The 17,838-nt window shown below is 37.7% G+C and overlaps 1 protein-coding gene across 2 annotated transcripts in view; it reads left to right on the top strand.

Annotated features, from left to right (window-relative positions):
• Positions 1–17,838, top strand: part of STK39 (serine/threonine kinase 39) — an 82,229-nt gene that overhangs the window by 13,391 nt on the left and 51,000 nt on the right. The window contains exons 1-10 of one of the 2 annotated variants that reach the window (XM_063400567.1): positions 3,227–3,339; positions 4,138–4,258; positions 8,250–8,358; positions 9,662–9,803; positions 11,986–12,041; positions 13,623–13,732; positions 13,831–13,932; positions 14,125–14,258; positions 17,510–17,558; positions 17,665–17,730. In XM_063400567.1, coding sequence (XP_063256637.1) covers positions 8,265–8,358; positions 9,662–9,803; positions 11,986–12,041; positions 13,623–13,732; positions 13,831–13,932; positions 14,125–14,258; positions 17,510–17,558; positions 17,665–17,730 — 753 coding nt within the window. In that variant the 5' untranslated portion in view covers positions 3,227–3,339; positions 4,138–4,258; positions 8,250–8,264. Of the gene's footprint in view, positions 1–3,226; positions 3,340–4,137; positions 4,259–8,249; positions 8,359–9,661; positions 9,804–11,985; positions 12,042–13,622; positions 13,733–13,830; positions 13,933–14,124; positions 14,259–17,509; positions 17,559–17,664; positions 17,731–17,838 lie in introns of those variants that run through there. The other variant, XM_063400568.1, reaches the window with a different exon arrangement.

A 17,838-nucleotide genomic window follows, 5' to 3' on the forward strand; every position in this document is an offset into this window, starting at 1 on the left:
TAGGTTGCATCTTTTCAGAAGAGGTGAAGTGTGGCCATATGTAGTAGCTCTTGAGAAGGTTTCTATTGTGTGAACCCAGATAGTTAAAAGCAATTCTAAGGGCTCTGTTGCATCGAGGACGGGAAGGCAGGGAGTGCATGGTCCGTGGCATGAAGGGACAGGTTGGCTGTAAGGGCATGCTTACACTGGAGAGAATGGCAGCAAAAATACCAGGACAAGATGAAACTCTGACCTGTTGTGAAATGGGAGTAGTAGGCATCTTGATATGGTCTGAAATTGCATTATTTCACTGCTAACTTTTGAAATTGGCAGAGAACTTGTCTGTAGCAGAATGACATTTCCAGTAGTGGAAAAACCCCATTGTTCTTACAAAGCTGGTGTTTTTTTGAGTCTGGCCATGGGTAATCCTTTTGTTTTGTTCTGCAGGAGACAACTGGATGTAAAGGCTTCATGGTTTATGCAAACTGAGCTTTCATTATACTGTATCAGTTTCCTAAACAGAGACTGGGTGTTAAGCCAGTCTATGTTTTGGTTATGGTGTAGTTAGTATTCTCTGCTTTGAGGGTTTTGGAAGACTCACAAGGCTCAGTGTATCTGAAGAAGCCCGACCTTCTGACAAGGAATGGTTGACTGTAATCTATTCTATGCAATCATCCTCTGTGGTCCTAATTTGTTATGCTAAATGGTTGCTTGTGACAATTTAGTTTCAGTGTATGATAGTGCATTACTTCTGTTGTCTGTTCCCTCTCAACTGAAATGCTTATCTGGGTAGTCTGGTCTCTGATAGCTGCTCCTCTGGAACATTTCATGCTTCTACTTGCTTAGCAGATGAGATGAAAGGAGTCTTCTGACCAGATGTGAAAGCTGCAGGTTTTCCTTATCTCTATCCCTGGTTGTTCACCTTGTGAGCCAGAGAAGGAGAGAACATCTTTAAGAGGAAGGAGACATACAGCGACTCAGTGTCTGGCTCTACTTCAGTGTGTGAAACTGCTTTTTCAAACAGGTTTTATATGTACCTAGGTCCAACCAAGAATAAAGACTGCACCAATTGAGTTTACTCTCAAGCTAGTGTGTTGTGTAGAGAACTAGAAAAGCAGGAGAAAGAGGAAACTGAGTATATTTGCTTTATTCTAAACCTAAAGAGCTTTTTGCATTGTCAGCACATCTTAGTAATGTGGTGAAGAACATCCCATTGCAAGTCATCTCTGTCTACAGAAAAATATACTTTTTTTTGTAGTTTAACTTTTTCAAAATGTTTTGAAGTGTTACTTGCTGTCACTTAACTTGAGGAAGTAGTGAAGGTTTTATCCTGGCACTGGATGAGTAAATTCTCTGTGTGCTTATTCTGTTTGTCCTTTTTGAGGCCTTTGTATACAAATCTATTTTAAAAACACAGATTTTGGTTGTTTTCTACAAGTAGATAAAACTACTGGCATAGATGAAAAAGATACATAAGGAAAATCTTGGTCTTTTTTCCTATATACTTAATAGCTAAAAATACTCTTCTGTTTCAATGTACATTTTTGTTGTCAAAGTAATAAGAGAATTTGTGGTTTTTTATTTATTCTACTGAATCACAAATTCATTAAAGTGATGTAGATGAGACTTACCTTAGCTGAATTGTGCTGACTTGGTGGTTTCTTCCTTGGGATGTCTTATTTAATTTTTAAAATCTCTTAATTCTTTTATTACCTACATTATTGGATTTTTTAAAGGCTTTGTTCTGTAAGCAGACAGAACAGGACATGTCAATATTTGTCTGTGACCACATCCTGCAGAAACATGACTAGTTAGTCCTGTTGAGAGTTTTTTTTTTTAAAGATGAGCTCAGAATTTTGACACAAAATTCATACACAGTTAAAAAGCTTTCTGATTTAGTGAAAACGTCATGTGAACCAACAATACATGAAAATAGCTAAGCGAATAGCAATTAAAACATGTGCAATAACTTTCAGTCATGAGGTATTGTTGGTGCTGTTTTCAGATGTGCAGAGGGAAAAGCTCTCAATTGTTCTTAAGTCGGCTGGTAACTGAATCCACGTTTGTAGAGCTTGACAACAAAAGGCTTTTTGTTCACAATTTGTATTCATCTAGGATGTGCCAAATAAATAGAACATACTTTATAAGCAGGCTGATATAACATGTTGCTCAAATGACTTACCAGAAATCCATAATTTATATTGAAATATTTAGAATTACAGGTACAAGCATGTTGGGAGCTTTTAGATTTTTGCATGGATGAGCACAATGTAATTATTTGAGGAAGCACACATTGCTATATTTGGTGTGGCAGCAATATGTACAACTTGAGCAAAACTCCTTCTGAATATTACTTGTAATCATTTCTTTAATTTAGTGAGGCAATACTGGATGGGGCAATGGTGGGTGCCTGATAAAAGAATGGGGTAAAGTGAGGGTGGGTGCCTGACAAAAGAAGCAGCAATAACTTTTATTCCTGTGGTTCACAAAAAAGCATACTAGAGAAAGTCATTCTATTCCTTTCCCCCACATTTGTTCAATTCCCTTGGGCTTTGTTCTCAGCGTAGTTGTGTGACCGTATGTGATTTGCATGCCAAGGAAACAAGAGTGACTTTCTCTGCTGGGCCGTTCAGTAACCCTCATCTTCTCACTGTTGGTGTGATACTTGTGCCTCCTGTGCTCTTCACAAGGATCATGCTCCTTGCAGAGTGTTTCTCCAGTCATGATGAATGAGCAGGAACACTGGTGGAACTGTAGAAGGTTTGGCATGTGCAGTTTACTGATTTTTTTCTGTTCATTGGATAGGGGAACAAAAAACCTGGTTAAACAGGGACTGACCTAAAAGAACAGAAAGAAATAATATTTGATAAAGCACAGCACCCACCCTTCCATGTATCAACCATGCAGCTCATGTTCTTGATTAAAACAAATGTATCCAAAGACAGAAGTGTAATGGTTCCCAAACTATGAAATGCGTTGAGTTGGTGGTTATGTCTTGATAAATGAGCACATCATTTTAAGTCATTGGCTTGGGAATTTTTTGTGGCATATGGAAAAGAAACTTTCAGGTTTTCCTCCTCTATCTGAGAAGTGTGAAAGGTGTCTTGCTAGTGGAAAGGTATGCATGTGGGGAAAAGGCTGAAACGGGATAAAACAGGAGATTTGAAGTTCTTTGTCAGTATGGGCTTCTCATGCTGGTCTCTGGTTTAACTCATCTTAAGACTGTTCCTTTTCTGCCCTTTTTCAGGCAGTGGTGCTACAGCAGTTGTCCAGGCAGCGCTCTGCAAACCCAGGCAAGAACGTGTAGCAATAAAGAGGATCAACTTAGAAAAATGCCAAACCAGTATGGATGAGTTACTTGTAAGTAAATAAGGGGACAATATGTAACATGGAGACTTACCTTCGGTTTTGACTTTGCTTTTTGCTTGGTCCAAGAGGGTAGAATTTTATGCAGGATGTGAGAGAAGGATTTGAAAATAATATGAAAGATTTACACCATTCCCTAAAGATATAATTCTTTAATGTATATTTTCTCATGTCACAAAAACAAGATATGCAAACTTAAATCTTGGGATAATCAATTTGGGATAACTGTGGGAAGACCCTAAACTCTTGTTTTCTGGAAGCTCAATTTTTAAGAGATTACTGTCTGGTTGTCTTTTTTATTTCTGAGGAAAGATACATTTTCCTTTGGTTAAACACTGATTAAAATATGAAGAAAAAATTAGTAGATCTCCTTAAAATGCCTAATGCATCGAAACATGTTGGCTCATTTCATAATGATAGCTTTTAAGGAGAAATGGAGGAATGGCTACACTGCTGTCTACACAAGGAAACTCTTGTTAAAGCCAGTAACACACATTTATTGGATAGGCCATAAGAATGTTTGAAGAATATTATTTGTTTGGGCCACTGATCAGAGAAGAGAGGGACTTGTAAGAAGCCATTTGTAAAGGAACTGCAAGAGTTTTTCCTCTGCACTGGTTATGGCAATCCAGACAAAGTCACAAAGAACTATTGAAACCCAAAAACTATTGCATTCTAATACTCCTAGATAGGTGCTTGTAAGACTAATGTGTGTTTATATATAGGCAGCATACAAGATTTGAAGGACACAAAACCATTCTAAAAGTGAGAACACTCTCTTCTGTTCCACAGGTTATACTACAGCCTAGAGACTGTGGGCTTTTTCTAATGCAGAAATTCCTGCCTCTGAAGGAAATGATCTCCTCAGCAGGGAATTGCCAGTGCAAAAGATATCTTGAATTTGATACAGAGGGTATGGTCCATCCAGTTTCTTCAGATAAAATGGCTTTTTTACAGTGGAGGACCCAAAATGCTCTTCCCCTGGTGATTGATGGCATTCGCCTTCAGTTTATGTGACAGCTTGTATGCGACATTGTTGTGCTTTTTACGAGGATTGTGGTAGTGGAAGTTACTTCTGAGGTAGTGAGAATTCTGTCAACTGAAAACTCAAAAGATAAATTCTGAACTGTCTTTAAGCCCAAGGTGAGATGCTGTGCATGATGTATTAACAGCTACAGTCCCCAAAGAACATTTCTATAAAAAGATAAATACTAATAATTGTGCGATTAAATGGTCAGAATTGGATCTTTTTTATTAGAATTTGAACTGATACTGGGAATGAAGAATTAAAATATAACAAGCAAAACCAGACAAAACTGTCAGAAATCTGCAAGAGAAATTCTTGTGGTCTGGAGAAACTGCAACTGCTCGTTGCAGTTAGTTACGAGCTTGTAAAAAGTTACCTTGCCAAATGCTTGAGTGTCTTTACTGTTGACATGTCTCCACTGTCTGTCAAATGAGGCAGTAGGTCTTGAATTTTTGGTCCTATATTGCTTTCTTTTGGTACAAAGACAACTGTCCATACCATCTTTTTTATTTTATAACGTAAGTCAATTTCTGCGTTTCTGTGCTCAGATTTTTTTGTTTATTTTATTCATTGATCTGTTTTGATCTGAACATGAATTCTGGTTTTCCTGGCTCCTGGTTAGGAGAGTTAAAGAAGCGCATACACATATGTGCATGCGTACACATACATAATTAACTTTTTTTGTGAGGTTCAGTATGCTTATGGCTCAGTTCTGTTAGAGAAACTTCATAATTTTGTTTAAGAAATAGAGACTTTTTCTGGAAAAAAAGGCATAATTGACCTTCAAAACTGTAGTTACAACTGTACTAACATTTTCATTTCAGTTGATAGTACTTAGAATGTTCTTGCATTTTTGGCAGAATTTGAGTCTAAAAATTTTGAGTCTAATCAGTTTTTAATCACTTATTTTTCTGATGAAACAGTTTTTGTTGGCACAGGGATGTTCTAAAGCTGTCTCCTCTCTGAACACGCTGGTTTTTAACATGCTGGTGCGGAGTGCCTGTGAATGCTGTGCACAGGCACCCTTCACAGTTCTCAGCTGTGTGGCCTTCGGGGAAGTGGAAATGCATCAAGCCTGGTGCCCGTGTAAGCAGACTTAGGATTCGGGCCAGTGTCAATTAATATAGAAGGGCAGTGTGGGAGGGAGTTTAAATATTACTAAGGTTACACAAACTGCCAAACTCCTGAAATTCGATACTCTGTTTCCTGCAATGTCCTGTGTTCTCACCATTGTAATCGAAGTGTAACTTAACGCCTAAGCCAAGGAAAATGTCCTGTCCTTAGTACTGTCCCGACCGGGTATCGTCCCCATTCCTTTACCTCCAGCTTTTTAAAAGCAAAACCTCTACAAACGACAGAATGTTCTGTAGAACGGTAGTTTGGTGGAGCAGATTTGCCAGGCTGGTTGCGTGGGTGCCGGGCTTGCCCCGGGGCAGGATCCCGCGGGAGCCCGTGAGGGGCCGTGCCCGGTGGCCGCCGGCTCCCGCCCGGCCCGGCGCTGCCCTGAGCACCAGGAGATGCTGGCTCGCAGTTGCTCATTAACTGGGTCACTCACCTGTCCTTAGGCTGAAAGACATTTTTATGCAGCTGCTCCGTGAAACTGGATCAGGAATAACCTGGCTGAAAGAGGTTAGCTTTTAACCTGGGCATGTTACCTGGTGCGGCACACAAATGCCTGTGCTAGTGCGAGGCAGGGAGAGGAGAGGGAGAGATTTAAATTGCTGTTACTTCTTTGCTGCTGTTGAATATCTAAGGTGACACAGATGTGAAGAAGGCTCCAGTGTGTTCTCCTGGACATTTTGCTGCAAGCTGTTTCCCTGGGAGTGTATTTTAAGTGAATGCTTTTCTCTCTCACCTGTGCATATCGTGGGTCATGGCCAAACAGATGAAGTCTGTGGAGGCTTACTATTCTGTTAGTGATAGGAGTTTCTGGAGCTGCAGGTCTGAAATTAATTTTTTCCTGACTAAAATTTCATCCCTTATCTCTCATGAGGCATTTTCTGTTTGTTTATTTTTGTCTTGCAAAGACTCTTTGAAAAAAAAGTCATGAAAGCTGAGACACAAGGTGCCTTTGGCAATGGTTACTGTGGTAGCTCAATTGTTGCCCGTGAGTTGATGCAGGGAGGTAAAATATTCAAAGCACTTTTCAGTTAAAGATAGTGAAGCTTATCTCCGTCAATTAGTTACATTTCTGCATTATTAATGTCTGAGAAAAATAAATGAGGTGCATTTTTGCCCTGTGGTTTAAGCTGGACTTTTTGAGTCACTGTTACATTACCAGCACAGGAAAATAATAAAACAGTGTAAGAAATGAAATAGTAACCAGGAGCAGGAGAGTTACAGTTAAGGTTTGGAATGGGTAGCTGTATTAAGAACCTGAGGCAGTAATTTGACTTGTGTTTAAGATGACATGTCTTCTGGGAGAGGGAAATGTTTTCCACATGTGTCTTCTGTCTTCCACCTACTGTCTTCTGGGGGATGACAGGGAGCTATCTTGTAAATTGCTCTTATTATTCAGGTTCATTGATTCATTATCCAGGCATTCTTCCTTCTGTGGTTCAGGGTTCAGAAGTGTCTAAGGAGGAGGACTTTGGACAACAGAACAAGCTGAAATGTGATTAAAAAAAAATATATATATATATATATAGAGGAGAAAAAAAAAGTAAGAATCTCTGGATTCATTTAATAGTCACCTACAAGCCTCACAAGATCAAATCCTAGTCTTTAATACATATAATTAACTTCTTATTAGAAACCAGCTGTGCTTTTGAGTGCATTGCAATAAAAAAACACCTCTTTCCAACAACTGCGAAAATGAAGTTTAAAGCTGCAAATGGTATTTGTGGCATCTTTAATCAACCTAAGTGGGACCTGTGTAGTGCCTAACTTGCACAGGTGCTGTTGAGTCAGAGAGTAACCCAGTCCACCTCAAAGCAGTTGTTTTTCAGGGAGGGAGGAGAGGAGGAAGAGTTTTGTTAGCTGGATTGGTTTCTGGACTGGCTCACCCTCCATGTCCTGTGGCCCCAGGGATGGATCTGGGCTCTGTGGCTGGAGATAGAGAGGGAAAAGTAGGGTTGTGGCAGCTTAAATGGGTGTGAGGCCAAACCCTCTGGTACAGAAGAGGCCTCATGCTCCTGTGTAAAGGATTGGCAGAAGAATGAGAGCGGCTGGAAAGGTGTTACAGAACAATTATGTGAAAGAGTGAATAGAAAAAGAACTCTGCTTGAATTAACAGATACAAGACAGTCATTCTTAATGTGTACAGCTGTGGCGTGTCATAGATGCTGTTACTTGGTAGTGCCACGTTGTGCATCTGTTGGTGATTGTGTATTCCTCTAGTCAATTGTTTCCTATGACTTTTGGCCTGTAATACTGCTTTTTCTCTATTTCTGTTTGATTTTGTGGCTCTGGTGTCTACCTGTCCATCCCACAGTAGCTGAGCCAGTGGTGCTGTGTCCTTTGTTTGATGGCTTCCTTCCTTCTTTCCTACTTGTTCCCATTCTACTCTTCTTATCTCTTTTGAACAGTAGATTTTGACCATTCCTTGCATTTTGTTGTCCAGCCTGTACCCACACCTTCAGCTTGGAGACTACTCATTCTTCATTGCTTATGTGTGAATTTGAGTAATTTCTTTGCTGTTCTCAGAAGAGAAGTGTTGTAGCTATGCCTGTATCGCGTGGCCGAACTTCCCTCATGTTCTTAGCAATAATGTTTTTTCTTGCATGCAGATCTTTAGGTAAATTGAAATGCTTTAATGCCTCGATGCATACTCTGTACATCCTTTAGTTCTGTTATAGTATTTCACTCTGGAAATGAAACTTTATATTAGCAAAACTGATAGCTGGCTCTGTTGTGTTGGGCTTTGTATTTCTTACAGAAAGAAATTCAAGCAATGAGTCAGTGCAATCACCCTAATGTGGTGACCTATTACACATCTTTTGTGGTGAAGGATGAACTTTGGCTGGTTATGAAGCTATTAAGTGGGGGTAAGTTACTGGTTTTACTTGTTTAGCTGCAAGGCAATTGTAGGATTTTTTTCCTAATGTACCATTTTTGAATTCATTGATCCAAACTAACTAATGAGAAGGGAATAGACACGACATAGGATGAACCCCGAGATGCAGGCATGTTAATGTGCAAGCTTACAAAGTTTGTCTATCTGTATTCATGGGACACGCTAAGAATTACTGAAGTACAGTAGTTACATAAACAGAATTTAATTTTCATTCTGAACCAATTTATCCAAGTTCTCTATTAAGGCTATGTAGGGAAAACTGATTAGAATTAAGTCAATTCTGTCAGTGTGATCTTTTATGGAGTTTCTCTAGGATCTTCTGTATTTTTATAAAAATGCATCTATTTCTGATTTCATAATAAGCATTACTCATTCCTTATTCAAGCAAGATCCATGCTAGGCCAAGTATTACACATACTGCATCCTTTTTATTGCTTAGGCTAACCAAACACTCATTGCATTTTTGTATGATGATAGTTACTACTATAAAATTCTTACTTAGTTCTGGAAAAAGGGGCTGAACTTAATGTGCTTGTAGTTTAGAAAAGAGAGGCCCCAGAATAAGATGTGAAGGTCCTGGTTGTTACATGATGTAGTTCAAGATTAGTCTTGATGGGAACAAGCTACTTCACCAAGATCTGGAAAACAAGGATGGGAAATGCTCATAACACTTGTGTTGCATTTGGTTGAATTGATCAGTTCAAGCAAAAGCAAATATAGAGCATGAGAGAAACCAGTGATTCATGACAGAATTTACTGTGAGTTGTCAAGTAGTGCTTGGATAAAAATGTTTCCATTAAATGCCTTGAAGTGTATAATAATTGAAGTTAAATGTCAAACTATGTGTCACTGGGAATGTTATCATTTGTTTGTATTTGTCTCCTTCCAATCTTGCAGCTGCATATTTACATCATGAATACATGAACCATAATCTAAACTGGATAATAAACCAAGACCTTTGCAGTACATATCTATTTAAATATGGAGTACTCCTGAATTTTTAATTTGTGGTTGCTTTGCAAACTGTTAGCAGATCTTTCTAATGGATCATCAAGTGTTATGGCATTTTTGACAAAAAGTGGAGCTCTGTATCTTGTTTGGATGGGTTAGTGATGTGCTTTATTCTAAGTGCTAATTACATGAAGAATTTACAGATAAATGCAAAGATTTAAATTGCAGTAGCACAGAAAGAATGAAGAAGTACAGCTTTCTAAAGAATCTGATATAATAATGCTTTGTATATGCTTTTTTCCTCTCCTGGATCTGTAATACAGGTTCAATGCTTGATATAATAAAGTATATTGTCAACAGAGGAGAGCACAAAAATGGTGTGCTTGAAGAACCCATAATAGCAACAATTCTTAAAGAAGTTTTGGAGGGCTTAGACTATCTACACAGGAATGGGCAAATTCACAGGTAGGAGCATATACATAGTGGAAAGCATTTTCAAAATTGACTGTAGCTTGTTGATTGTGGTCAGCTGCAGTGGCTAAGAAAGTTGTATTGCCTCTTTCACTTCCATAAATGTGATCAGTAATTACCAAGTGAGAGTGCTCGGGCAGATGCTGTAATCTTGGTGGTAGTTTGTCACTAATATTTAGTATTTGTCTGGGTCTTTATCCTGTCTCTTTTTTCAAGTTTGGATAGATTTATGCTGTGATAAGCATGCCAGAACCATGTTCCATAGTCCTGTGCCTACTAGTGCTCCAGATACCGAATCTGATTCTAGTTTATGTTATATATTTTGTGACTTGGTTATTGTGTTGCACAGTTCACCTGTAAACTTGGGTGCTGGGACTCCTGTAAAAATGTGAAATAATTTTTTTCCTAGTAATCTGTAAATATCTGTTACAACTCTACAGACCTTCTTTTAAGACCACATGTGAAGCTGGAATTGGTACTGTGGAGCTGCATCTTAGTGTATATACATCTAATGATTGCTGTGTTCTGTATATTCTCTCTGCACTGACCTCCCCCATGTAAATTGTGCAGATCCTCTCAGGTGATATACACATATCTGCTGTAGAAATCCAGAGGTTGTTCCCACTCTTGGATTGTTGAAAGTGTGTTCTGACCTTCCTGTTAATTTTATTGAGGTGAATTTTTCTTTTAAGAAAGGTGTCTGCAGTAGGATCTGTTTCAAGCTTTAGCCTATAATAAAGGAATCTTTTTCCCAGAAACCAGGTTTTCTGCAGACAGGAATCTGAGAATGGAGTGGTACTGATGGGGCACAGTAATTGTTCTTTATGTGTACGTCTTATGTCTCATCATATAAATGAACTGTTGCTGATGTCAATCAGGAGCCATTTTGCAGAGAGAAAATTGAGATAAACAGAGAAATAAAGAATAGTTATCTTGAATTCTGGTCTGGAATGCCAAAGATCTGCCTCAGACTTTAATTCACAGTATTCTGTTAAGCTGATATTGTTGTGAAGGGCACATTCATGAACTTTTAAGGATAACAGGACTCTTTGTGGTTGGAATTGTGAATTCCCCTTGTCTATCCTTAAAGTGCTTTAAGATAAAAAGAGAGATCTGTATGATACATCTGAGATTTCTCCTTTTTTAAACTGTGCAGAAGTCCTGTTGAAGTTGAAAGACTTCCTTCAATTTCCCCTATGCATTATAGATGAATGCTGTGGCAGGGTTCAGGGAGTACTGTGTCAGGTGGCATTTGTTAGAGGGAGATGTTTTCAAAATCATTCAGGGATCTTGTTCTGTTGTTTCAATGCGTTCTTTTTAATATGTTTATATGTGTGTATATATATGTGTGTGTGTGAGAAAACAGCTTATGTTATCTTTCAGTAGTAATATAAATTCAATAAAACTTGGAAAGTGTAATTTTCTCAAATTGTAATTGTTGTGATAGATTCTGTATGACAGTCTTAAACTGTGCATTAAGAATGGGATGCATGTTTCTATTAGGGAAAAAAAAGAAAAAAAGAAACCAAACCAAAACAACCACAAAGTTTTCTTCTGAACATTACATGTGAATAGTGTGTTAAATGAATATTGTTAACTCTTAAGCACATACTAAATTTTGAACATATTCAATACCAAGTAACTTTTTACCACTGTACCCTATAGCAAAATATGTCTGCTATTCCTTAGCTTTAATAGCTTAATTGGATAGAAATGTACAGTACATTTACCTCTTTTGAAGATGTGTCTCTTCTCTGAAGAGATCGAAGAGGAAAATTTTTTTCCAACTTTTCTTTTTCATTAGCGGTGCAGCTGGATGTGAAAAAGCATTAATTCCTGGTTTACAGCTCCAAAAACTTCCAGTTTGTGAGACTATATTTAGAAAAGGTGGTAAACCAGACTTTGAACCTAAATATCTATCTTCTTAAAATCTATCTGAATTCTGCTTATTTGTGCTAGAGCTGAATTCTGGTCATTTCATCCGTGAAAATTTGTTAGAGTCTGAGATCTGCACTCTGTTTTAAAATTATTCAGTTACATTTTGCACATCAGCTTCCTTTTTCTGGTTTAAATTTGAATATGCTATCTTGTGAAACTATTCAGTATGCAATATTTATTTGTTTGCATAAAATATGCAGTATGTACTTTTATGCTAACACCTGTTTGTACGTTCTAGAGATTTGAAGGCCGGCAACATTCTTCTGGGTGAGGATGGCTCTGTACAAATAGCAGGTAATGGTGGTGGTAGTGGATAAATAGAAGAAAAGGTGAATCAAGGGCAACTGATACCAAACTATTCCTTTTGGGTAGCCACAAGTTACCCAGTTTCAGATTTCAGGATTCTTGATTAATGATACTCGACTCAGAAATTATTCAATATTTCTCTGTGTCCCATCAAATATATAAGGAAGCTTTCTAATGTTCTCTTAATGCTTCCATTTGATTCATCCATGCATCTTAAACAGCTTGCAAATAGTAGAAACTGATATTCCTGTTAATTTCATTTTTTCCTGCAAGCAATTGTAATAGTTCTTGGGGATCCAACAGTCTGTGTGTACTGTCCTTCATGAGGACTTTGACTATAAGTTTACTAGTCACTGAGATGCATGAGATATATCTCCCTGAGAATTATTTTTGGCATATCTGCCATTTGCCTGGCAGTGGTATCTCTTGGATACAGTTTAGCATCTTAAACGTCCTCTGAGTGCATTGATGTGCTTCTTGAGCTGTAGTCTGTAAGAATTCAATTATTTGGTCTCCTAAGAGCAAGGCTCACATCCCATCTCTCAGGCTGGTATCAGATTATCTGGAAAACAACGGGAGCAGGCGGTGACACCTGCCCCTTCCCCCAGCACACTGCCAGGCCTTCCAGGGCCTGTAGTGAGTGACTGAGCACTGAGAGCCCTTGGTAACAAAAATGGCTGTAGACAGAAGTTGTAATTTTTATATAAATGATGCTTTCAAAGTGCTGTGTAAACATGTATTTTAAGGGCTTTAACATGCCAGTGTCAAATAATGACGAAATGACATTTTTCTGTAATTACTGGAGGTGTTTTCTTTTCAACCTTAGAATCAGGTACCAACAGGAAAACAATAGGGAATGAATGGAAGTCTACAGTGAACTACTCCATTTCAGTGTAACTGGATTGTAAATAGTACAGATGAAAATACTCTTTAAATAGCTGCATTCAAAATTGACAGTGTTTCTGCATGCATTGGGAACCTGCTCTTTCTTCCACTAACACGCCTACCTCTCCCATACAGCTGTCACTCATAGTAACAGAACACTGAGCCTTTTCTTTTTTTTTCTTCTATTTGAGAATTTGAAAAAGCTATTCATGTCCTGGTCTACTGTTAAGTACATATTAGTGATGACTTTTCTGATTGTCTTTGGTTGTTGAATTCCCACAAGAATTGAAATTACATGTAGTATTCTCTCTCGTTCAAATCACATTCATATTTAGTTGCTATGCAGAAGAAGCTCCTCGTCTTTGAACAATAGCAGATGCAAACCTTGGTGCAAAATGCGTAAAATCTTAAGTGACAGATGTACTGGAGTCCTTTGCAACTTTATTCAGGAAGACACATACTGCGAGGCTACATTTGAGGATGTTTTAGTGTGGATTTCCCTGATAAAGCTATAATTTTGATTCCATAGCATTCCATGAACACTGTGTCATTGAGCAAAGTTCAGCTCTGCAATGGAGAGTTTCTATAAGCATACCTTTGGGAACTGACTTTATTTCTAAAATGTAAAACTTTTGCTTTGTTATTGATAGTTTAACAGATTTCAACTTTTCTCCTCTTTCCCAGATTTTGGTGTCAGTGCATTTTTAGCAACTGGAGGCGATGTTACTCGTAACAAAGTAAGGAAAACATTTGTTGGTACTCCCTGTTGGATGGCCCCTGAAGTAATGGAGCAGGTATTTCTAATGTTAATCAAAAATCTAAAGCATTTTGTCTTTTAATTTTGGAACTTGAGACATTACCACCTTGGTTTTCCCTTCTGGTTCTGTTTCAGGTGCGAGGTTATGACTTCAAGGCCGATATGTGGAGTTTTGGGATAACAGCCATTGAGTTAGCAACAGGAGCAGCACCTTATCACAAATACCCTCCTATGAAAGTAACAATCATTTTGTAATTGTTAATGCTGTTAGTTGTATTATTGATGCTGCTAGATAGTTAGTAATACTTCATTTTCAGTAGCAACTCAGGGTATCTCAACAGATGTATTCTGTGGAGTATTTTTTCTCTTTTAATTTCTGCATTTCAAACTGGTTTTGCTTACGACACCTCATTTTTGGGTTTATTTTAGGTGTTAATGCTAACGCTTCAAAATGACCCTCCCACTTTAGAGACAGGTGTAGAGGACAAGGAGATGATGAAAAAGTATGGCAAATCCTTTAGAAAACTAATCTCATTATGCCTTCAAAAAGATCCTTCCAAAAGGTAGGTCACTATTGCCATGTAAAATAGAATTATTTTTGAAAATATGTAGACTACTGTAAGTTACAGTGACATAATCTTTAAGTGTATGGTTTGAATTTTGTAAATAGCAGCCTTCAGTCACCTCTGTCTGGGGAGAAGAAATTGCCTCTTTACTGTTCCTTAAGTTTACTTTTTCTGATTGTTAACCTAATGTATTTATAGTTAAACACAGTATTGAATTAAACGCCAATTAAACAATAGTCCTTGCTCTACATCTTAATTTCTCATCTGAAACAAGATAAAAATCTTGATACTGTGCACAAGGCTAACAAGACTGTTCAGACTGAGCAGCAGAATAGTTGGTAACCAAATACATCATTCTCTTGGCCTTTAATAGAAATTAAAAAGAAATAATTTTATGTTGATTTTTCTCATTTTGTGACATAAACTTAGTGTTGTTTTTAACTGGGATATTTCCAGAGAAAATTACTTACTCAAATGTGTTTACTTTTTTTACTGTAAAGTTAGGGGCTCCAAGTTTGTTGAATTTTCCTCATGTTCATGTAGGGAATTGCATGTCTTGGTGTCTATGCTGTTTGTTCTTTCTTGCTATGTTTTTTTAAATTGCCAAGGTGATGAAAGTATTAAACATCTATTCCAAAACCATTGTTGAAGTCCTAAGTTCCCTGAATGGTTAGTTAATTTATTCATTTTTAGGCAGACCCGTTTTTGCAGGCTTTTTTTTTTCCTAAAGAATTGTAGGAAGGACAATTCTAACTAGCATTATTTCCTAAGGTATTTAGTATATCACTGTTTTCTAGAGTTTCAGAGCTACTATTTTTGGGGAAAGATTGTTCTGAGAGAGCAGTCCTGATGGTATGTGTCATTTATGGTGTGTGTTTCCTGATGTTATGTTAGCTTTAGTCCAGGATATGGTTGTAGGGAGTTAAATTGAAAAGGTGACAGTATACTAGAGAACAAGTATGATTAAGAAAAAAATCTGTGGCCACATCTTTATTCTTGAAATACTTGAAAATTTTTGTTTCACTCAAAGATTGTTTGTGTACTGCTATCGGATTCCCAAAGCCCATACCCTTGTTGGTGTAGTAGCAGGTTCTGATTTATGCTTTAAGCTTAGTGCTACAGTTTGGCTGCTTACAGATAGGAATAATAATAAAAATGGATAATCAAGCTCTTGATAATCAAGCTTCTTTTTCCAGAATCTAGCAATTTTCAGGGCAAGATTAAAGTGGGATGAAGTAATGAGCATTAAATAAAATGAGTTTTCCTTGTCTCCTTGAATACATAATACTGAGTTACCTGAAGTGTGGTAAAGGCATTGGTGTTGAAACATTGGTGTTTAAGGTTCTTATTCAAATTTATACATTTATTAAAACACATGCAATACCTTCATCCTCAGGATTGCCTTGAATGGAACAGTTAGACAGCAAATAGATGTTCAGATGGAAACAGATATAGAGCGATTATTTTTATACTGGGGGGGCCATCATTATTTTCCATATTTCTTACAATCCAGGATGTAATTTTGGATGGAGATCCCTCCAGTAGCCATCATGTCAGTTGTGGGAGGAGTCCTTGCTCTCTGTGGCAGATTGTAGGACTGGTGTTGCACTGCTGTTGTCTCGGACTATGATGCTTTTCCTTTGAGGATCTCAGTGGGTGTTTCTCTCTCTCCCCAGCACCAAGGATGCTGCTCACAGTCCTCAGCTTCAGTTCATTGCCACAGCTTGTGTGAAACACAGGGCCAGAAAGCATGTCTAGAGCAGTTCAGAAGTGTCTGGCATAATTAATGGTAGAGGAATGGAGAACACTAGTTTGGATAAAACTTTACTAAAATGTAGCTTTTAAGTGTGCATAGTCCTCTTACGAGATGTGATGGTACTGTACTTTGAGAACTTTAAATCTTTGGCACAGAAGCTGATTTTTCTTTTAAATAGTTTTCCCTTCCTTTTTGCTCTTCCAAGATACATATATGAACTACTGAGTCTGTGGTCTCCACAGGACCACTAACCAGAACTTCTTTATTGTAGAGCTTGGTGCTTTGGAGGTGACCAAAAATACATGCTCTGTGGAACCTACTGCCTGTATCTAAATTGAATTCTTTTTGTTAATGTCAAGAGTTGTTCCATTATTCAGGTGTGAACAGATACATACATACAGGCTATTTACTACTTCTCTTTTGCTCCCTTACTTTACAGATCTGTTCTCAAAGAAATAAACTAGGTCAGATTTTTGGGGATTTTTTGAGGGTGAGATTTTCCAAATGGAAGCTTTCTCACTGTTTTACCTGGTTGGTTCTATATTCAATCTCTTGCTGGAATTCAAATGGAAAACTAGAGCAGATGTTGCTTCTGTTTATTTAGAAGTTATGAGTCTTGAAGATTTTGACTTCCCTAAATTTAGCTGTGTCAAAATGAGTCCTGGATGGTGGTATGGGCTCCTAATGGAAATGATGGAGGATTTTATCCCATCCCAAGAGATGCTTCACGTTCTTTCCAGAGTTGCTTCAGTACCAGAGTGGCACTAGTGGCTTTGGCTTGATAAGTAGCTTTTTGTATCCCTGAAGCTAGAGAGACAAAACCTGCTGTTGGAATCACTTTGGTAGCTGTGAGATTGTGGTTATCTCTTGGAAATGCTGAAACAGACTTGAACAGAACTGCAAATAAAAATGGAGTGTGTCACTTTTTACCTTACAACTGTTTTGATTTGTATTTGTCTGTTTGATTGGAAGATGATCCCGATGACTCTCCTTGGTTTTATGCATCATGTTAATAGTGTCAGTTTAGTTTCTTGAGAATATCTGCTGACATCAACGAGGTCAAAGAATGCCAATAGGAGGTACTGATGCTGCTGTATGGAAAATGTAATTATACTTTTATTGCTGTGGATCAAAGTTTTAGTTTTATTTGTAGAGTCATTTGGGGAAGAAAACAATACCTGCTTTTTTTTGTCTTATTTGTTTTTTTAAAGGTTAAATGCATTTGTGTTGAACAAAAAAGGGGGAAAGGTCGCAGCTTAAGAGACTGATTTTTTTTCTCTCTTTTTGGTATTTTTGCCATAGAGAGGCTTAATTTTTTTCATGTGGGGTAAGTGAGTTTGTGTGAATTAATTCAGTAGCTATTATCATTCATTCCCCATTCATACAGTACTAATTCAGAAGTATTAGAGACGTGCCATTTAACTAACGTCTTGTACTGTATTCACTGAGAGGGGTCTTTGTTTTCTGTTCTAATTTATTATTGATCTTTCAGGCCCACAGCAGCAGAACTTTTAAAATGCAAATTTTTCCAGAAAGCCAAGGTAAAACGTTTAACCCTACGAGTAAATTTTGCTCTGCCTTAAAATCTATGTGAAATTTCTTCTTTCCTTGTATTGATTTTTAACATAACAAATGTTGGTTTTGCAGAATAGAGAATACCTGATTGAAAAGCTTCTCACTAGAACACCCAATATAGCACAAAGAGCAAAAAAGGTGAGTGCATTCATGTATTTTTCTCGACTAGTGTGGAGATAAAGCAGGGACTCCTCAGTTGCTTTACATTTTTAGTTGAATGACTGAGCTATACTTTTAATGTAGTCC

This window comes from Prinia subflava, chromosome 6, assembly GCF_021018805.1.
Source record: "Prinia subflava isolate CZ2003 ecotype Zambia chromosome 6, Cam_Psub_1.2, whole genome shotgun sequence".
Classification (NCBI taxonomy): domain Eukaryota; kingdom Metazoa; phylum Chordata; class Aves; order Passeriformes; family Cisticolidae; genus Prinia; species Prinia subflava.